This window comes from Falco punctatus, assembly GCF_963210335.1.
Source record: "Falco punctatus genome assembly, chromosome: 2".
NCBI lineage: Eukaryota > Metazoa > Chordata > Aves > Falconiformes > Falconidae > Falco > Falco punctatus.
The window spans coordinates 18,556,044-18,578,821 of NC_137581.1; the positions used below are offsets into that span (position 1 = coordinate 18,556,044).

Sequence of the window (22,778 nt, forward strand, 5' to 3'; positions counted from 1 at the left end):
AGTGGCCTCTTAAATACAACCTTCTGTGATTGCTTGAGGGACAGATGTAGAAAATTGGGGCAGAGAGTCTGTTCTGTAGGCCGTGGGCTGTGCTGGGTGCCAGCCCTTTGCTTCACTGGGCTGTTGTTTACATGTGTCGTTACGTGAATTTTTCAGTAGCCAGACCTTACGGAAACTGGGACTACATTTGAGCAGGTTGTTTGAGCTGGCGTGGTAGTGACTGATACTGAAAGCAAATTCCTTCTGTAGGAAATATTTTATGGGTATTTTCTGTTTCTTAATCTGTTACAAAGATCAAGGAAGGCTTAGCTAGGCTGAGCTTTCATTTTGGAGAAACATATATGTGCTCTCTTCTCAAAATAAAGCAGTCCTGGAAGTAAATTTGTTTAGTGATCTTAATGGCATGGAATAAATTTTTGAAAATAAAACAAGGGAGATGTCTAATAGTTTGAAGTGAATACTGTGCACTAAGTAAATATGCTAATGCAGTTTTAGATGTGGATAATTGAGAATGTACTTCTTAGTGAACTCTTAAGTGTTGAGTAGGAAACCACTTGTTTTCAATAGCTACAGTTATTGTGTTAGTTCTAGAAACTTGATAAAAATGAACTGTAGTTTAGTAGTCCTCATTAATGAGGTTAGAGATAATTACAAATTTTCATGGTTTATGAGTATATAATTGCATAGAATGGAAGCTAAATTAAATAGCTCAACTAATTAAGGGACTATGTTAAACTGTAATTAAAACTGGGATGCCAAATACTGTTTACTTTTGAAATCAAATTATTTTGTGATGCAAAAGTAAAGATGAAAGTCGAGAGAATTTATTTTGGGGATAAGGCTGAAAAACCTTTTACTAACAATCATGGATGTGTTCCCACATCTGTTTTATAGTTTTGCAAAGCCTTATCTAAGATGGAAGATAACGATTGATTTTTAGGTAGATAAGACCACCGTGTTCCCTAAATAGCGTTTCACTTGCATTTTATCCTGCTGAAGAACATAAATTGCAACTCCTGCACTTCTGATTTATGGTAAAGTAAGATCAAGAAAATCTGGATGTTGCCCAGTAATGCTTTTACCTTATAGTAGAATTGGCATATCTTGAGTGTGTGAGGTAGTTTTTTGGTTTTTGGTTTTGGTTTTTTTTTTTGTCTTTTAAACTTGAAAGTTGTGCTGCGATTGGAGTAATTGGAAGCTATTTCTTCCAACTGCTTTTAAAGTATTTATTTAAAGTCTTAACTAGTTCAGTAACAGAATTTCTAAAATACTGACAGTAATGTGGCCAGGCCCATAAATATTTTTCGCTGTATTTTTGTCACACAATCTCTTGGAAAAGTCTGTAATTTAAAATACTTAATCAGTCTTTTCCTGGGGGCTTTAGTTTCAAAAATTCTAATTAAATAAGAGCTGCTTGTAGCAATTGTCTGCAAAGCTAATTTCTTCAGGCTTTTAATTTATATTGATGCCTTCTATTCTGTAGCCTATGAAGCCTACAGTTGAAAATGTTCTTTGATTGATTTTGTGAAACAAGTTACAGTGCCACTAGGGGGCAGCAGAAGGTAATAGTTTCTGAAGCACGCTGGTACTCAGTTTCTTCCCTAACTGTTTTTCCGAACATAATTTGTAAGTTGTATGGCATGAAAAAAACATATCTAGGAATGCTTTTATTTCAGTCTTGATTTCATTAATGAGTTGAAGACACTGAAAAGTCTATTAATCTTTCTATTCACATGTAAATATCTTGTCTTTTGGATGTACCTGCATCCTGGCACATTTTAACAGTTAATTTCTTTCTTTCCTAACATTACATTTCTCCTTCTACTCTGTTTTTTTTTTCTTTTATTTTTTTTTTCCTTTAGAGGAAACTTAGAAAAACTGTTAACTTGAGTGATTTTTCTGTTGGGACTCTCTTTTTTAAAGACACTGACAGTGGAATGTTAAGCAGAATAAATCTTCTTTTGCTCTGGAGTTTTTATCTGTGGTATGTCCAGAACCTTAAGTAGGGTTTAGGTCTGACTCCAGGCTCAGACTTCTGACGGCATTCAATCCAGGGTAGTTGGTTACGTTTCTTAGGTGCTTAAACTGATACAGGAAAATCAGCATAATTTTGTTGTCATTAAATATAGTGTGCATACAGGCATGCATGCTCTGTCTAGCTCTACATTGAGAGGCTGTGGAGTCTCGTTTCTGGAGACACTCAAAACTCGCATGGGTGCGACTGTGCAACCAGCTCTAGGTGACCCTGCTTTAGCAGGGGGCTGGACTAGATGATCTCCAGAGGTCCCTTCCAACCCTGACCATCCTGTGATTCTGTGATAGGCTTTTTGCCTTCTAGTGAATTAAATTCTGAAAACAAAAGGAACAATAAAAGTCCATCTTCGCAAACCAGTACACTTTGTTGCCTACTATCTTTGTACTGGCTGGTATGATGATTAGAGCCAAGTATGAATAAGGACTTCAAAGATCTATAGGTTTTTTGATACCTTGTGAATACTGAAGAATATACACGCATCAAATTGTGGAAGGGTGAAAGGACCAGATCATATAATGATCTTATTCTGTCATGAAGTAAAATGCTTTGAAGTATGCTCATTGGGCTCTCCTTAAGTAATTGCACATTATATGTGTGAAAGTGAGACTAATAATCCTTTAGAGTAATCCTTACAAATGGCAGTAAAACATGTGAAAATGTGAATGATTTAATGGAACTTTTTAAGGTTTGGGTTTTTTTTTTCATTGGGAAATACATCCCAGGCATTCATGTCCTGAATAAACAGTACAGTCAAGGTGGCAGCTCTTTGAGTATTGTTTTTATATTTAAGAACCATTGAAGCACTTTTGCTGATGTTTCTTTAAAAAAAATAATGCAGTATTTAGACCATTTCATAGTATATTGCAGTCAAGTCATCATCCTAACTCAAGGTAAGTAAAATAGCTGCTAGTGGAGGTCACAAGAAATTGTTGACATGACATACTTGCAATCATATTATTAAATTCTCTAAAATTAACCACTGTATCCTATGTTCCTGACAGTGGCCTGCGGTGCTGCAGTCATACTGACTGGCACTGTGTTTTCCATTAGAATTCTCTTCATAATGGCGTGGTATGAATGTTCCAATACACTGAAATATTAAGTGGCTAAGGTTATTACCTGCTGACATGAAGCTATACTCTAAGCTGTAATAAAAATAAATAAGCGCATGTATTTTAATGCAGTAGAGGGAACACAGATGCTGTGGAAAATTATTTGCTTACAGTCTAGGCTGGAGGACCCAATGACCTCCCAAGACCTTTTGAATTCAGTTTATTCTGAGATAGCGTGGTAAGGCTGGTGAGGCACTGCCTATTCTTGTCCATTATTTTTTATGACTAAGTCTGTCTGGCAAACAAGGACCACCTATCCAGTATGACTGACTGAAGGGGATTAACGTTTTGTGGTATGAATGAAACCTGGTTGGATGACCTTGGCAATAGATATAAATGGGCTACTGTCCAGACAGGAAAAGGACATGAAGTGATCGGAGGAAAACCAAACCAAAGAAACACTAAACCCCAAAGCAATCTCTGACTCTATAGCAGTGTTTAGTGGTAATTTTCTTGAGGTACTGAACTAAGGTCTATGCAATGGAGAAATAGGAGTGAACAAAGCACCAGAAGTGAGCTAAAGCAAAACCAAAAAATTAAGCTAGTTCACTTTTTGTTGTTTAAACGCTCTGTGGGACGTTGGACTGTTCACAACCGTTCTTCTCCCTGGCTGAATTGAGGACCCAGCAGTCAACACACGATGTCTGAAGGGTTTGCTCAGCTGTGAATTAGCATGCGTGCTTTTTGGTCTCTTGTAATTTTTGTTGGGCTGATTTCGTAGGACTTGCTGTAGGTGGTACGGCGTGGTTTCAGTTAGCAGTGCACACAGATCTCTTTGTTAAAGATGTGTTGTTTTAAAGAAAAGTATCTATTACAGAAAGAGACCACTGAACATGTAGATGGGATAGAAATTTAAAATTCATGCATTTGTTTTCTGTGCTTGTTTATCACTTAAAAAAACAGAATAACAAATTACTGCATTACAGAAGAAACTCAGCAGTGTACAAGATGTGATAAACAGTAGATAAAACTCTTCATGCTCCTGGGCTTGGAGAAATAATGTTTTCTTGATCTGAGGCTTAGATTTCACCAGTCCTCATGTCAGAAGACCCATAAGGTAGTATAATTGGAAACAAAGTTTGGCTGAATTGAGCCCAATCTGAAAGACCTAAAGCAGTTAGTTTGTTTAAGAATTATGTTTAAAAGTGGAGCTTATATAATCAGATTTAATAGTTGATTTTTAAAACAAAACTATTAATTATTGAATTTCTGTGGAAGGCCTTAGGGGTAGATATGGATATTAGTTTCTCTTTGTTGAAGGATAGTGTGTGGGTGAACAGATTTATTTGTATGTGTATCAGATTGAAATGGGTCTTCTCAGAATAAACCTGTCCATTTTGATATGTTTGGAATATATTTTTATAGATTTCTTATGTTGTTACTTTACATAAAAAGAGTTGAACAGACAAATATCTGCATCGATGAAGTGCTTTTTCTTTCACTGCCATAGTTATTTTATGAAGGAATTGAAAAGAATTTTAAAATAAAATATGAACTGCATGATAGAAATAATAGAACTTGACTCGATCTAACTTTTTTCTAGTCTGTATTACATTAAGCATGATCGTTTGTTTTTTGCTAACCTGTAGAGTGGGAAACTGCTGTTTGTAACCTACCTTCCCAAAACTAGATGTATATTTGCATACTCAGGTGGTGATTCTTTCTTTTTAGGTACTTAAAACTGATGAAGAACTGTACTGTGCTAGGTGGTTTTTTTTTTTTTTTTTTCCCTCTTCATCCTTAAATCTCAATTGCAATAGTGTTTACATTAACATATACCTCTATACTTTCACTGGCATATTCTTTCAGTCTTTACAAGGCTAAATCTTTGCTCTAGAAGCAGGGGTCTATGCTGCTTTTTGAGTTCTGATTATCAGTGTTTCTATGGGATGAAATTGTCTTGTTCTGGATTCTTGATGGAAACTAAAATTGTATGCAAAGGTTTAAAGAATATTATTGTCACAAACTCAAGTGCTCCAGAATATTTATGTTCTGCAAAGGGTGAATGTTGTTCACTGTGAATGGTGCACAGTGAATAAATAACCGCTTTAACATGGTGAATAATTTGGCTTCACAGTGGAAGTAACTAGAAAACAGTTTGTATTAAGTTTGGCAATCATGTGTGGTGAACAAAGCGGAAGAACAGTACAAATCTCTTTAATTAGAAGGTGTATTATAATGCACAAACATACAAACCCAGATGAATTTATGGGCTTGGTTTTGATGCTGTTCCAAATGCTTAACTTACTGACCTTAATGTTTTAAGAAAAGCAGTCCTTTGCCTTTCTTCTGATAAGTCTCAAATTTGATCTGGGTGAGAAAGGGACAGTTGAGAAGCTGGTTTGGCTTCCTTGATGCCTGATTTCCTTTCTCTGAAGGGATTTGCTGTGGAGAGTTTCTGCAGTTCAAATGTATCTGAAGGTGGCTTGTTGGCTTGGAATGCAAACCTTTTTAGGAATGGGCTTTGATTTAAGCTCACAAGTTTTGCAGTGATACCTTACTTCCATCTGTGTCTTTTGACAGATGAGATGACAGCATATGTTGATACTATCCATCCTGGCCCATTTCGACTGAAATTAGATCCTTAGTCAAGTCAACTTGGTAAAGTCTGATTTAAGTTACAGATTAAAAAAAACCCAAAACCCAAAACACATGGGTGTTTTTTGAGTATGATGGTAGATGCGACTTCTAAAGCGTAAAAATCATATACTTATGGTTCCTTACATGTTCGTGTGTGGTAAATATCTTCAAAAACATTATCACCTCCTTTATATTGAGTTTTCTGTAATGAGAAATATTCCAGTTCAGGGAACTGTGGTGCAAGTATTTTTATATCTGCAATCCTCCTCCCCCAAATTTTATGATTATGTCATCAGTTCCATTTTTTCCTGTGCCAGTTTTGAAAATAGATTATTTTTTTCTTGCCAAACAAAGCAGAAATACTGCCTTTAACTCTCTTGAAATTTGGCATCAACTTGTATCTTCTGAAATACAAATGTTAGGGAAACATGTTGCAATACATCTGTTCAAGGCAACCTGTATAATATTTCTTTTAAGGTCTGCATATCCATGCAGAGTATCCTTACAGATCTCTTTCCATTGCTTTCCCATAATTTTTTTTTTTTCCTGTTGGATGTTTGCCCTACAGCAGAACACTGGTGCCCGATGACCATCAATCAGATGGTTCCCATTCCTATTTTATTCTGGTATCACTGTGACTCATATGTCTTTGACAGTTAAAATACGGTGCATTTGACTGAACTATATGTTACGATGGTCGTGGCAAGGATGTAAAATTACTCTAAATGTAGTTAGAACAAGCTCAACTCCAGCTGTGTGGAAAGGTGGAATTGATTAATAACCATGATATGTTTTCACCTGTTGCCTTTGTGATAATTGTACTATTGTTTGCTTTAACAGTATTGGCTAGGGATATACGCAGCCTTTGACTGGCTCTGATCAAGGATACATTAAGATACGTTAAGATTAGCAAAAACTGAGTGTCTGTTTGGCCTGCGTGAAGAGCATTTTTTCTCATCCTGTCCTCACTGAATTGTCGCCATGTTATTAGTTTCTTCATGCTTGATACCAGCTGTGAGCTCAGGATGATACTCGACCAAAGTTTAATATAGATTCTGTCATGATGAATAAACCGTCCTCTTGATTTTAGTGTTTTAGTTTGTTTATTTTTGGTACAAAATGGAACTGTTTGGCAACTCTTTGTTTTTCATTGCTAAGGAAATGGTGTTCCTGACATTTTAAACCATTTTTCTACTTCTAATTAGTCAGTATCACATTGTCCTAAATAATTTATCCCAGTTCCTTCTTGTCCAGCCCTTGATGCTTGCCCTTGATTGCAGATATCCTTTTTCTCATCTGCAGTCAGTGTGAATATATCATGCCTACCCTTTGCTTTATAATGCTAATGATGATTTGTCACAGCTTGCTTGTAAGTCAAGATTGAGTTGCAGAGAATTTACTTGCCTTTTGATAAGAATTGAAGCCAATAGATGCTAGAAAAAAAGACAGATATGAACTAGAAGTACATGAATTTTATTTTTTTTCCTCCAAAGGCTTTCTGTAGGTAAGATGCAATTTTCCATAGAATTGGAATGAATTGTCTGGTATCCTAAGAGACTTTTAAAACCACAGCGTAAAGATGAGTCCGTGCTCTGGTTTCTTGATAGCTTGAGGAGATGACAGGATAAGTAATATCACCAATTACTACACAGTCCAAGAAAGTTTGATTATGTTGAGGTTGTTAATTTACATGTCTTCAGCATAGCAGAGGTGCATACCTAGTGAATAATAAAACATCAGAGTGAATTAGCCTTTTAGGCCAGCTGTTTGGTTTTGGTGATGATGGAAAACTTGAAGGCTGCAGTCAGCAAGAATGGGGAGAACTTCTAATGTCTTCTCACCTGCAGAAGAAGTCATCCTTCTGCTAAAGAGTTTCAGCAGCTGAGGTTGACTCTGCTGCCTTAGTGTATACAAAGGTTTAAAGGTTTTATCTGTCTACTGAAAATAATTAGGGAAGTGTTCTTTTGTTGGCTGTAGTGGAGAACTTTACTCCCCTAGGATACTAAGAGATGTTCTTTTCTCCTGTTTTAGGCATTGTAATGGAAACAAATTTTGAGGAGAACATCTAAGTGTTCTTTTCTTTTTTGTTTATGCTAGTTTTTACTAGCTTGTGCTTTCATAAGTATGCAATATAGAAGCTTTTAGTATAAAAGAAAATTTTTGAGACCTTAAATTTTCCACTTCAGCCTATCTTTTTGAGGTTATCTTTCAGACCATAATTTTCTTATTAGCATATTACCAAGTTGTTCTTTTTTGAGAAATAAGATAATATTTTACCCAAGTAAAACTCCTTTTTTATAGGCTTGCATTTTGCTTTTTTTAGCTAAACACCCATTGGGGACTCTGAACAGATACAAACCTTCCCAGATGGTACTTAAGATTGTTTGATTTTTGGCTTTCTCGATTCTGTAATGATTTCATTTTTGTGTTTAGCTCTGAAGAACAGCATTAATATTAAACAGTCTGTTTTGATTAATTATATCACACAATATAAAAATGGGCAAAACCTATTCCTCCTTAACTTCAAGTACATTTAAAATACTGGCATTTAAGAGTGAATGTTTCCACAATAGCTAAAGAAAAAAAATTGCATCAGTAGTTACCAGATGTCTTTCTGTCCTTTTGAATTTCTGAAGACATCAGCTCTGAGAAATATTTGTAATGTTGCCTTTTTTTTTTTTTTTTTTCCCCTTAGTTGTTGCCAAAAGGTGAGAAAGCATAGGTGTTTGGAAACATCCGTCTTTTCTTTGTCTATTTTAATGTGATTGTTTCATTACTTAGCTATTTTCTCTATATAAAGGCTTCGCAAGACTTAGTGTAAACCTTGTCTCCATAGATGCCGGACTTAATGCTTGTTTTCTTCTTGAGGATCTATGGAATGTGCCTTTAGAATTAAAATCTCCTGAATTTGTACTTTCTGAAAAGATAACTGACCTAACATATAACATGTTTAGCACTAGGAGCACCTTTCAGGGGTCAGATTGAAGGTTTATCTGGTCCTGCATCCTGGTTTGAGAGTGATCTTCTGGATGCTGAGGAAAATCTATAAAAGCAGAACTAATGTAGAATGATATTTCCTGTACTGTATCATTCCAGAGTTTGGGTTTGTAGCTTGCAGGGTGGCTATTTGCACTCTCTGACCCTTGATGGGTATTTCTTCCATGATTTGTATGGCACTGTCCTTACATAGCGTGTTGCACGCTGAATAAAATAAATATAATAAAGCAACAATTTAAGAATGCCAAGTCAGGCACTCCAGCATAAATGCCAGAAACAACAGAACTACACAAATTGCTTCATGCCTTTGACTAAATTTAAGGAATCTACAGAAATCCTAGAATCATAGAATGATTTAGGTTGGAAGGGAACTTCAATATCATCTAGTCCCAACCCCTCTGCCATGGGCAGGGACACCTCCCACCAGACCAGGTTGCTCACAGCCCCATCCAGCCTGGCCTTGAGCACTGCCAGGGATGGGGCAGCCACAGCTGCTCTGGGCAACCTGCTCCAGTGCCTCACCGCCCTCACAGGAAATAATTTATTCCTTGTATTTAATCTAAATCTACCCTGTCTCAGTTTAAAGCCATTCCCCTTGTCCTATCACTACAGGCCCTTGTAAAAAGTCTCTCTCCAGCTTTCCTGTAGGCCCCTTTAGGCCCTGGCAGGCTGCTCTAAGGTCACCCTGGAGCCTTCTCTGTTCCAGGCTGAACCACCCCAACTCTCTCAGCCTGTGTTCACAGGAGAGGTGCTCCAGCCCTCTGATCATCTTTGTGGCCTTCCTCTGGAGCCAATCCAACAGGTCCATGTCCTTCCTGTGCTGGAGTCCCCAGAGCTGAACATGGTATTCCAGGTGGGGTCTCAGGAGAGCAGAGTAGAGGGGGAGAATCACCTTCTGTTCATGCTTCTTTTGATGCAGCCCAGGGTACAGTTGGCTTTCTGGACTGCAAGAGTACATTGCTGGGTCACATTGAGATTCTTGTCCACCACTGCTCCCAAATCTTTTTCCTTAGGGCTGCGCTCAATGCATTCTTTGCCCAGACTGTATTTGTGCTTGGGATTGCCCCGACCCACATGCAGGACCTTTAACCTGGTCTTTTTGAACTTAATGAGCTTCACACAGGCCCATCTTTCAAGCCTATCAGGGTCCCTCTGGATGGCATCCCTTCCCCCCAGTGTGTTGACCCCATCACAGAGCTTGGTGTCATCAGCAAACTTGCTGAGGGTGCACTCTATCCCAAGTGTCTGTGTCACCGACAAAGATATTCAACAGTGCTGGTCCTGGTACGGACCCCAGAGGAACGCTACTCGTCACTGGTCTGCACTTGGACATTGAGCCATTGACCACTGCTCTTTGAGTGTGGCCATACAGCCAATTCCTTACCCACCAAGTGGTCCATCCATCAAATCATGATTCATAGGTGTTTATATAGTGTGATCAAGACTTTTTTGCCTTACTGACAAATGAGGGAGTTCTTGCTAAGAGACTAAACAGACATTCTTCCCAGATATTGAATCATTCACATAGCTCTTCTCAGAATCCTTTCCTTTCATAGCATCTGTTTTGAGGAGAAGAGCAGAACAGTGTGTAATTCTGTACTCTAAATCGGTGAGAGACTGGTATTGGCAGTGATATGATGTCTGTTTTCCTGTCTGATACAAGCCTTGGGTAGAAAAGAGAATATTTTCATCCTTCTTTCCAACAGTGCTCTGAGAGCTTAGGTTCTTTTGATGAATAATTAGCTGCCTTGGAACTGTGATCATCAGTTTTTGCCATAAAATGCAAAGTCCTCTAAGGTTTAGTGGCTTTCCAGGATTTCATTGCTTGTTCAAGCAGTGGCGGTGTCTGACATGCACCCACTTTCTGGAGATATTATCTGGAATTTGGCTGGGTTAAAATACATGGAGCTTTCTTAGAAGGTGCACTTGGTCTATGTACGAAGTAATTCCCAACCCTAATTATTATATAAAGGGTGCGAATATTCATGAGGTGTTTGGTTAGCAGTGGGTTAGGTCCTCCCATGCTGCTGGTAAAGATGATAAATTGCCTTAAACCAAGCATATGGGTTGCTTTAGAACTTTGTTTTAGAAAGGTTATACAAGCTCATGTTTCTGCATTAAGGATGTTTTAGGTCTACTGATTAAATGGATTAAAATCAAGTTAGTATAGTTTTTGTACAGTATGTCTTCCTCACCCACAAGCTTAAAGCAGTATTTTTTAGGACAAAGTCCAAATGTCTTACCATTTCTTTTGGTACTTTTACCAAACTATATATAACCAGTAAATTTACAGTGCTGGTATGTGGCAAAGACTGTCCTCTTACCTCAATTTGACTTCCATGTAAAATTTCAAAACCTAGAATGTAAGAGTTAAAATCTCATGATAAAAAACATTTATTGAACGTTTTAAAATTACCTGTAAAAGTCAGTCCCCAAACCCATCATGTATAGCATTGGGGAAAAAAAAAAACAACCCCAAACCAAAAAACCTACATCTGAGAGTGTTTTGTTGTGATCTTTCAGATTCATCAAATGAAAGCAGAGAGCTGTAATAAAAGCTGTCAGAATGTTTTAACTGCAGATTTTGTTGCTACTTGCATTGCTTACTATGCTGTGACAGATAGTGTTTGTAGTTTTCAAACAGTTCTGCAGTACTGTTTTTGGCAAGTGATGACTGTTTATACTTGGAGAAATGTGGGCTCCCTGTAGTCTATCTGAAATGATTTTTATCCGTTAGTGGTGTGATTCTTATTTGGTGTGCCTGAGAACATCAGTCTGCGCTCTCTGGCCTCCAACTTAAAAGCTCTTTTCTTAAGGCAAGGAGCGTTGACTGAATACTTCCTTAAACAGCACTTGTGTCCCCTTTTCTGTGCAGGAGGACTGAACTGGCATTTTCTTCTGTCATTGATGAGCTTTTATTGGAAAGATGTGTGACTTACTCTGGCATTGTCTGTAGTCTCTGACCCAAGGACAAACTAATAACATCTCTCAGCCTTCTGCTGACAGTTTATACCTTTTGTAGAATATCCTTTCATTGATGGTTCTCTTGATGGAGATGAGTGAATGCAGTTAAAGACCCAACTGGAGAACGTATGCTGGAGTAACAGAAGCTGAAGATTTGTGGAATTGCAGCAGACTGACTGAAATAAAGACAGAGGAAACAGTTAACGTTCCTTATAGAAAACAGAAAGGACAAACCAGATATGCTTAAGATAGAGAAACATTTTACTAGTGTAAGACAGATGAGAGTGGAGTAGAAACAAAGCCAAAGGCCTGTTAATGTAGTAAATAATTTGATATAAAACGGCACTTTAAAAATAACACAGTGACTATTTTCTGTTTCAAATAAATGGAATACTGGTAGTCATAGCAGTTTATGTATAGGCTTATAATCTGCTGCTGACTAGGGGCCTTCCTGTGAGTAGCTCTTGTCAGTTTGGAACTGCTCTACATAGTAACTTACTACTCTCTTACTTTGCTTTGTCCCATGCATTGCTCTGATCAGTTAGTTGTGATTTGGATTCTGTCCAATTTTGGCATATTTCTGAAATCTAGTTGGATTGCTATTTTTTATATAATGGAAGACTCATTGCAATATTTTCCTATCAATCTGTACTCTTAAGAACTATTTGTGAATGTAAATGAAGAAACAAGATATGTGTTAGGATAGATAAGAACAGATAATGTGCTAACTCCTTACTACTTCTTCAGTAGGACTTAAACCCATTGTTTTGTTTGTTTACTAGTGCTCTTGGGTGTTTCTTTCTCCATGAACATCGTCAAGTTACTACATTCACCAGAAGTAGGAACTTTTTCTTACACAACATAGAAAGTCAACAGAAGGTGCTTTAAGAAAAAAATAGAAGAATTTTTATGTCTGTGCCAACCACCTATCTTGAGAAATTACTAACTCAGCTATATTTGATACAGCTGTTAAGTGTGCTGAAGAGTGAACACTAGGTATGTTCTTAGGGGATCAGTCTGAGGTAGTTTTTCTTCTGCACCTAAAAACTGCTTCTATAAATGGAAGAACTCCCTGATTTTATGCTTTTCTTTCAGATGTCTCTGTCACCTGTTAGAAGAATAGCCTTTATTGGATGTGCCAGTAGCTGTTGTTGTTGTTAGGGATCAAAGCACTTACCCTTTTCTAGCCTTTACCTTCTTTCACTTGCAGGATATGCAAAGGAGAATCAGTTGTTACCAAGTGTTAAGACTTGCCTATTGGTAAAGGATGAATTCAAGCACCTAGACCTTCTAATATTGTAAGGTTTGATCAAGTGCCACTTGATTATCACTAATGTTTCTAATCCAGGGAAGAAAAGGTCCAGTGATCTCAATCCATGTCTTAGCTCTTGATGTTTAGGGCTCTAGATACAGTTTGGAAATCAGCTCAGGTGGAAATATTAGCAAGTCACTTAACTGGTTTGCCTCTTCTTTTCCCTTTGTAAAGTGAGGATTTTTGTCTGCTCTTTGGGCTGCTTACAAGGAAGCAAATGTAAATTCTTGTCAATTATTGAAAACATCAACAAAAACTGTATTTTTTGCGTGTTTGCTTGAGGTCTCTCTTTTGTTTTGTTTTGTTTTTTCCCCAAACAGATACAAAGAAGGTGGTGAAGCTTTGTTAGTATTGCTTCCCTCAGAAGAAAAAGGCATGGTGGAACAGCTGGCACAAAGGAAAGTACCAGTCAGTGAAATCAAGTAAGTGACTGTCCGTTTTTCAGCCTTCTTTCGACAGAAATAATGTGTGATGAGCTATGACAGTCCTGATAAAGTGCTTGAATTGCCTAGAGCTGACAAACAAGGGAGATCATTTTGTTTCGATAGTGTTGTAGAAGGTAAAGACCTTGAGAGGTTACCTGTTGCATCCCCTTTTCCAAAGGCAGGATCAGCTGAACAAATCATTCCTATCAGATACTTGTCCAACTTGCCAATTATTATCTTTACAATTTCCAAAATGATCTTGTCTATACTCAACAGTTCCTATCATTAACGTTTTTTCTTCAAATACCTGATAAGCCTTCTAAGTAGTTTTAAGTGAGAGATTTCTGTTGTCCTGTGCCAAGAATGTATGGAAAATTATGTATGCTCTTACTCTTTGCAACTACTTTTTATGTAATTGAACATTATCTTGCTATCTCTTTTATCTTCTTTTCTTCTGCAGATTAAACAACTACAGTTTCTTTAATCTGTCCTTGTAATTTTTTTTATACCTGTCATTCTTGTTTCTCTTACCTGTCTTTTCTTTAGTTCTAGACTGTATTTCTCTAATATTGTTGAATCAACTGAAGAACAGGAAATAAAACATGTGACTAAATGGTCATTTTACATACTAGGAAGAGTGTAATGGTGAAAATCCATACAGATCTATGCTATCTGCACAAAAGAGAACTGACTTTCTGAGAAAGTTGCAGAAGCAGATAATGATACCATGTAAAAATAAAAAAAAGCACTTATCTTTCCAATTTCTATTAAACGCAGAGTAATGGACATGTAGGAAAGACAAAAACACTAACTGAAAAAATAATAAAAAACCCCTGCCACTAAAAAGATTCGGTGGTAACTCCTTAATTAGCAGCTATAGGTAGGAAGGAGCTAATTGTTCTTTAAGCCTGTCAGCCAAATATTAAATCAGAAGAGGAAGTAGAATGTGAAGGAAATATGGAAGAAGAATTGAAAGCAAGCCAGAAAGTGTGCTATGAGCCTGACTCCATTTTGAATACTTACATAGTTCAGGTTACAGCATGCCAAAAATCAGAGTGGACCTAGAAGAAATCAGAGAAGGATAACAAGGTACAAAATTAAGTTTCTGTACCAGTGGGTATGAGCAAGGCTAGAACTGTTTTACTTTGAAAAGCTGTAGTTTCAAAGGGAGGACATGAATATGTGAGCAAAGAAGATAATTAACTGTATGCAGAAAGTGTTTGTGGAGCAACTGTTTTTGAGAAGAAATCAAAATAGGGTGAAACATTAAGTGGCTGTTATTACCTCATCGCTTAAACCTTCAGGTCTGCTCAAAATTAACTGGTTGTCATTCCTGTAGAGAATAAGAATACGCATGTAGCACTTTCCAGACTTAAGGTTTATTTTTATTTTTTTAAAGTATTTTTGATGTATAGGACGTGCCATTTTGAAGGCACTTGTGAATGCTGTTTCTATATAAAAAACTGAGTACACAGCAGCCAGTGAAGTAAATACACTTTTTCTGGTCAAACATGTGTATTGATTCTGTGTAGCATGTGCATGAACTTCAAACATAAGACGACCTTTGCTAAACCAGTGAAAATAAGGACTAGAATGGAGTCAAACGCTACTAAAAGTCTAATTGTGCTTGAAGCTTTCTTTTGACATGGCTGTTAAAAAATAAAAAAAGAAAAAAAAACAAAGAAAAAAACCCCTAACACACAGCAACAACAGAAGAACGAAATAAAATCACTCAACTGAGTATGGATAACGTCAGTAAAGAAACTGAGTTAGTCTAATACTTCCTTTTCTTTTTAAGAATCGTAGTGCTTTAAAAGGATCTGTTGTATAACTACCACAGCCTAAGCAAATTGTCTCATTTTCGAAACTGTATCTTTTTCATAGCTATTCAGCTAATTTATCTTATTTTGATATTCACTAAATGTCTGATCTCATGCACATTATAAATATTTCACCTTTCTTTGACAGCTAAGCTTTTAACTTCTTGAGCAATGCATTTAATTATTTGAACAGCTTATGATAGAAAATAGTAAAAAGGCTCTTTAGCCTATATTTATCCTTGTAAATACAAATTGGTATTTTTGTACCAGAATAACAATTAAATTTTAATAAGGCAAATATATAATATCCCCTCACCCCCCCAATGCATTTTCTATATATAAATCCAAGTTAGATGTGTCTCTGGAGAGACATCCATGCCTGCATATTTTGACATTCATGCTAATCTGATGTTGCATCGATTGAAAACTCTGCTTTTGCTTATTTTATTTTTTTTTTTAAACTTCATCCTAAAAAATCATTCTTTTACCAAGACACTAGGGCATATGTATAATTAATGCATTTAAGTAACATTCTTAACTGGAATCATTATAAGCACAGTCAGGGCTTTTGATTGATAATGCATTTTAACAGCCTGCCCCAAAATCCAGTTTTGCAATCTACAAAACCTGCCTTATTACTATTTGTAACATAATGAAGGGGAATAGTTTTACTTAGAATTGTCTGTCTAGTGTGGTTAAGGCTTAAATGGTTTAGCCTTGTGCTTGTAAGAGGCTACAAGAAATTTTTTTAAAGGATTTTAGTTAATTGCTTGTAGGTTGCAAACTAGTTTCATCCCGCACGTTTTTAAGTACAAGTTTTCCTACGTTGTTTACTTCTAGCCAGTTTCCCAGTTAATGTAACCCTGGTGTGTTTTGTCAGTTGATAAATTGTTGAAGAAGTTGCATCAACCCATGGATCATGTCCCAGGTCTTCTGCTGAAGAATTCTGGTGGTGTTTGTGCATACTCACTCAATTACAGATTTTCAAGAACTGAGAGTTAGGAAGTAATGACCATTGCTCACTGCCAATAGAGTTTAGCTCTTTGAACTTCTGAAATTAATTCTGAAAGTTTTTTGTTTCTAAAACATCACTGTCAAAGTGTTTGTTTTGCTGATCTTGTTAACCTGTTGTTGTGCGTAGGGATCACAAGAACCCGTTTTCTGTTACATTCCTTGTTTTGTATTTTCTGACTTGCAAACAGCTCTCAACATTTCTTTATTTCATTTAGCCAGAGCTTTTAAAATAATTCCATAACTTGAAAGGAGAGGGGGGAAGCACTTTTTTTGTTTCTTGAATACCTATTCAAAATGCTAGGGTTGGGCTGTTTTCTTAATTTGTAATTTTAAATCTAAGCTCCTGGTAGATGCTGTTGGTATAGCATTCCTTTCTAATAAGCACAAGCTGCCAATTTACAGGTAGTGCTTTTAAAAATACTCTATTTTTTGTCGTTTAAACAGAGCAAGAGAAAATGCAAATTATGTAATAATAAATACCATATTTTTGAGCATTCAAATATGGCAAAAAGATATTCTGAAGTATTAAGTATTATGTACCCATTTATAAGGAGTTTATAATTTCAAGTTTAAGATGCGCATTATAAACTGAAATTATTTTTGATAATACATTGAGACTACTTCATCGCATCCAATTTTGTTGGGTAACAAGATAAGAGCTGCTTCCTAAGGGGGTATCGTAACAAATTCTGTGTCTAAAAATTTTTAACAAAGGAAGTGCAAAGATGTAGATACCCATAATGTAATACTATGACAAAAATGTGGTTCTTGAAGAAAACAACAATAACGACAAAACACCTTCTTTTTTTCTGACAGTGGAGAATACTTGGATATGTATTCCACATGACAGTAATAGTAATATTGAGGAATTATTTGACTGTTAAAAAATTGCTGCCTCCCAGTTACCATGATTACTGTAGGACAATCCATTGATGTCGCTAACCAGTGTGATTATGCACCTGTATGTGACCTGCTGGTGTGAGGCTGGCAACTCTGAGCAGCCTTCCACAGATCCCAGCTCTTTGTCCTCTTCTCCAGTGATCCAGGTTGCCCAGTGTCATCATGGGAGCCACGTTCCAGGCCAAAAGCACAGAGCAAAGCTTGCTGCTGGGTGGAATATGGAAACTGTTTTGGTACAGCATGGCGATACGGCCTTTTTGGTGTTCGTTGAGCTTTTTTTGTTTAAGTTTTGCTTTGGAGGGCATGGGGAAGAGAGAGTATCTAGTTAAAGCAGTGCTTGTATCCTGGTGTTAAAAATGGGGGAAGTGAGAGGAAAGCAAGAGTGCATGTTAACTAGGAGATAGAGTGCTGTCTGATCAGTTCGTAAGACCAAGCAAGCTGAGTTCATAGTTACATCATGACATAATCAAGTGTGGCCGTTAACGCAACTGCTAGGCAAAACAACAGTTTCAAAAGTTTATACTACTCTTTAAAGGGAAGGCTTGTGCCCACAGAGTAAGAAAAGAAAAACAGCATAGTTAAAATGACAGACAATGTCATAAAATCCCCTTCTAGTCTTTGCATAGTTGGTTCTTGCTCACTGGTTCTTAGCTGTTTAGTCAAACATAAATTATGATAATTCATTTAAGTGTTTAGATTTTAGGTTTGTCTCTCCAAATAGTCATGTGTATATAATTATTATTAAAAATGTATTTGTTCAGAAGGAAATAACATGGAAACTCATTAACAATAACCAGCTTTCTTATTTTTGGAATCCCGGCATGAGGCGGCATCTCGCCAGTGAGTGGCTGTCATGGTACAGTATTGGAGGGGAGAGAATCCAGTATAATGAACCTTTTTTTTTTTTCCTTTAATATTCAGTGTTGCAAACTTAATCGTTAACAATTGCATAACCTCAAAGTGTGCTTAGGGCACCATATTCTTGGTTGACATTGCTTAAATGTGTACCACATTATCTTGCCATGCTTTTAATTGTAAAGTATCTTGTATTTTCTGTCTTTCAAACACTTTTCTTGCAAATTTCTAAATTACTATAATTTATGTGCAATCAACAAAACAGTCTAAGATTATTTTCCATTATGTTTGGAGCCCCAATGACATATTGTCCCCTGTAAATAATGAATCTTATTCCTACAATAATCAAGTCATAGAAAATAAAGACTAAGAGTGGGCCCAGGTGAGAATTGGAACTCAGTATGCATTTTGAGTTTGACAGTGACAACAGTGAGTAGTTGACAGTCCCAGCTACCCTTTGAGTACAGCTCCAAGGACAATTTTGCTTTTATTTAAAGATTTCATGGAGACCATGTTTTCCTAGCCTGTGAGAATGTGCAATGGCCAGATGCTTTGCTGACACCGAATATGACACCTGCTATTTCTTTCCTGTTCTTAAAGCCTGCTATGCTGCTATGGAGGATAGCCAAGCTGATTAGTCATGTTTTGCTTCTGACTAAACTATGTTGGCCATTGTGTGTTTTCTTATTTTCTTTACACACTTACAAGTTGTTCTTTGGTGTCAAGAAAAAAAGTTACATTATTAACTTCTTTTTTTGTCTCTTTTGAAGATGAGCACTATGTTTACCTGCCCTGTCTCATAGATTTTTATCTTTCTCTGATGAGTTATCAAGAATAGATACAACTATGTCTCATTGTGCTTTGACTTTCTGTAGTTGCTATGCAGCAAATTTCTTTTGACCTAGCTGATTTATCAAGGTACCTGTTGTCCTGCAATTCTGATGTGAGCTTGGACTGTGATGTGGCTGCTATTAGCTGTTTGATTGCAGCTGCCACATTGAGTGAAGACAAGGGGGGAAAAGACACTGGCTAATTTAAGTGTCTTGAGGTCATCTCTTAGTAGCTTTCCCATAACTTAACAGCAATCTAACACTTCTGTGGGCTGTCTCACTACTGGTGTTCATGCTTTTTTATTATTGTTTGCTTTTTTTTTGTTATTCATGCTATCCCTTCTTTACTCTTTTTATCTCATTGTGTGCTTGCAATTCTTATTTTATCCCAGTGTGTTTGTGTTGTTTTTATACTTGTCCTCAGTTCTACTTCAAGCTTTCTTTTTGAGTTTCAGGTCATTGTAAACATGTTGACTTCATCTATCCACCTTTTTTACTCTTCCTCCTGTCTTTCCTCTGTAGTGAGGTAGCATGCTTTGTTTTTGTACTTTCTACAATTTCGTATTAAGCTAGCCATTGCTTTTATTTTGCTATTCTACCATTTTTCCTTTATTAGGATCATAAATATTATTATTGTTACCTTCTCAATCTTGCTTTATAGAATAAAATCTAGAAGAGCCTTCTGTTTATTTACTTTTTCTGTCTTTGGTGTCTTGTGTGCATTCCATCCTGCATTGCATTTCAAAGACTTGTTGGTCAGTTTGGCCCCCACATGAATTTTTCATTCCTCTTCTTTTATTTCTTATGTCTTTACGCTTTCAGAGCAAATTATGTGCTGGCTTGAAACTGGAACTCAGCTTTTTGATCTTTCACTAAAACTGTAGCTAAATAGCTCTTGTGTGCAAACTGGAGTTTTCTACTGGCTGTATCTGACAGCAATAAGAAATTGAAATGATGAGGGAATAAAGCTTGATGTCTATAAATGAAAGTATTCTTTGGTAATACTCTCCAACCCCTTGCTTAATTGCTGCTTTCATATTTAGTAAGAATAATAGAAGATCATAATGGCTTATGTTACAAAAAATGACTGTAAAATGTTTCTTGCCTAGTATTTTAATCGGAGCTGTTTTTTACACAAACTTAATGTTAAAGAAGCATGACTGTGGTTCTTTTTTTTTTTTTTTTCTTGACTCTAGCAAAGGCTGTGTTTTGTTGTACAGTGTGGGATGACATGGCACACAGCAGCAAGAAACAGACTAAGAAAGCTGCTAGTTGTGCATCTCTTTTGACCTCTGCTTGTGGTGTAACCTCCTACCATGTTTGGTAGGTTGTATGATACACTTAAGTGGTATTAGCAGATCAAACCCAGAAGTAGGTAAGAAAAGATCTGGGCAAATAAACCTGGAATAGTATGGGGCTCACTGGAATAAGTGTAAAAATCCAGAGTCTGGGATAGAACTTACTAGGATTCTTACTAGGTTTAATGGTATTTTCTCTAATACAGTCATGGTTCTTTATTCACCTGATCAATATCTTGAGGAGCTCTTAAATCTTTTTGATCTCAGTGTCCTGTGTTTTTGCTCATCTGGCTGTAAGAAAGAAGTACTTAAACGTCAGTATTCCCAGGGCAATGGATCTTATTTAAACTTTCAAAAATGCTGGGAATTTCCTTATGAAGACTGCTATCTCAGTGCAAAGGAGTACTAGGATACATTATGCTTCCGTTTTTTTTTTTTCAGCATTTTTATACATTCAGGAAGTTTTTCACTGCCAATTTTTGGCTTTTCTTTGGAAGAAGTTTCACCACCTTCACTGAAAACTCTTCTCTAGATAAAAAGTCAGAGCTCCCATTTGTCTTTTCTGTATTGTTTGAGGAGTGTAGAATTCATCCTTAATATGGTTCCATTCTAAGTTGTTTCACAGTGGTAATAACTTTATGCATATTAAAGCAAGGCAAAAGACATTAAGATACTCTTGAGAACTTTTTAGGTGCTTATTTTTGTATGTTCTAATAATTAAAACTAACTTTTTTTTTTAAATTAGAATTAATCCTGAAAAACTTACAGACATCCAAAAGAGGATGCAAGCTTTCTTAGCTCAAGATCAGGAGTTAAAAGACAAAGCGCAAAGGGTAAGTCATCTGCTGCACTATAGTCCTTTGAGGCATGCTAGTTGAATAGAACTGCTACTGGAATAACTGACCTGCTCGTGTATGCCCTAGCAGCAGTGTTTGGAACTGCTAAATTATTCTGAGTTTTAAGCTTTAAAACACAGCATCAGTAGAAACAATAGTTATGTATTAGCAGTTGGTGGTAAGTATGCCTGTATAACCTGTGTGAGTTCATATAGGCTCAGCACTGGCTCTGATGAGCACATGATGCTGATAGCTGAAGAGCCACCTGTCCGGCTGTGGCTGTGCTGCCAAAGTTAAGACATAGGTGAGCATGTATTTTCTTCAGAGTCTTGGGTATGAAAGTAATTTTTGCTTTAGTAGTTACTGCTTCTCAGCTGTTTGAGGGTTTTTACTGTTTTGTTTGAGTCTTTCCCAGCTGTTTGAGATCTGAACCTGGGGAGGAGGAACTCCATACACCAGTACAGGCTGGGATCAAATGGCTGGAAAGCAGCTTTGCAGAAAAGGACTTGGGGCAATCAATTGGCATAGTGAACGTGACTGAACATGAGCCAATGACATGTCTTTGCAGCAAAGAAGGCCAATGTGTTCTGAGTGTCATCAGGTAGAGTGTTGCTGGCAGGTCAAGGGAGGTGGTCCTTCCCTTCCCCTCTGCTCAGCCCTGGTGAGACACTTCTGGAGCACAAAGCTTGATTCTGGGCTTCCAGTACAAGAAAGACATGGACGTACAGGAGGCAAGACCAATGAAGAACCACAGAGATGATTGAGCACTTATAATATCTTGTCTATTAGGAGAGAAGTATGTGTTAGACTGAGTTAGAGTCTTCTGAGTGGTGCCCTGTGACAGGAGAGGAGGCGATGGGCAAAAACTTATATACAAAACCCCTCCATTTAAACCCAAGAAAAAAAATAATAAATTGTGCAGCCTGTTCCAGTATTCAACCATGCTCACAATCTCCATTGTTGGTTATTATAAACTGGGTGTGTTCCTGAGCAGCATGCTCTAGCTGACCTTGCTTCGAGCAGGGGTCTAGACTGCACGATCTCTGGAGGTTCCTTTCAACTTCAACTATTCTGTGATTCTGTAAAGCATAAAGCTGTTAAATTAGTACAAATACATCTTTGTTTTTGTCATGTATCCTTGGTTCATGATGAGGAATAGGACTACGTACCCTTTTCAGTTCAGTAACCCTTTTGGTTGGAGGGGATAGGTAAGTTGGTAGTTCTTCCTGAGGGGACTTTTCCTGGGGAGCTGGTACAGAACATTTTGAAATAATGATAATGATGATAATAATAAGTTACTGAAAAGTAGCAGATCTCATTCCATGGCTTAAGAAGTTAAAAATAGGAAACCATGAAGGCCTCACGTATCCACTTTCTTTATCAATTTTTATTGTTGTATCTCCCGAATATATACAACAGTTTGTACTTTCTCAGTGGTAAAATCCAATGCATGGAATAAAGCGTTTTAACTTTCACGTGGATTTAAATGAGAGGCAAAATAGCTTAGAATAGCTCTTCCAGGTAAGATGGAAATGTGTGTATGGGACTATGAATGGGATTTCTTTGCTGTGCTGATCAGTGTTGGGAGACTCCATGAACTATATGTGAATTTCACCAAGATTTTTAGCAGGTTTGGGGAAGGTAGGAAAACTTAAAATAGCTAAGAAGGTTCCTGGACTAGAATGAGCTGGCTGTAAATGACAGTTTGTATGCAAGATGGCCTGTGAAACATTTCTGGGCATTGCATTGCCTCTTAACACCACTAGATACGTTTTCTGACCTTTCCCTGGTTCTACAATA

The 22,778-nt window shown here is 37.0% G+C and overlaps 1 protein-coding gene across 2 annotated transcripts in view; it reads left to right on the forward strand.

The window, feature by feature from the left end:
• DDX10 (DEAD-box helicase 10) overlaps nt 1-22,778 on the forward strand; it is a 191,828-nt gene that overhangs the window by 19,321 nt on the left and 149,729 nt on the right. For both annotated transcript variants that reach the window (XR_013926326.1, XM_080377188.1), the window contains exons 10-11: nt 13,321-13,422; nt 20,888-20,975. Coding sequence is in view for 1 of the 2 variants with exons in the window: in XM_080377188.1 (XP_080233314.1) it covers nt 13,321-13,422; nt 20,888-20,975 (190 nt within the window). In the remaining variant the exon portion in view is untranslated. The remainder of the gene's footprint in view (nt 1-13,320; nt 13,423-20,887; nt 20,976-22,778) is intronic.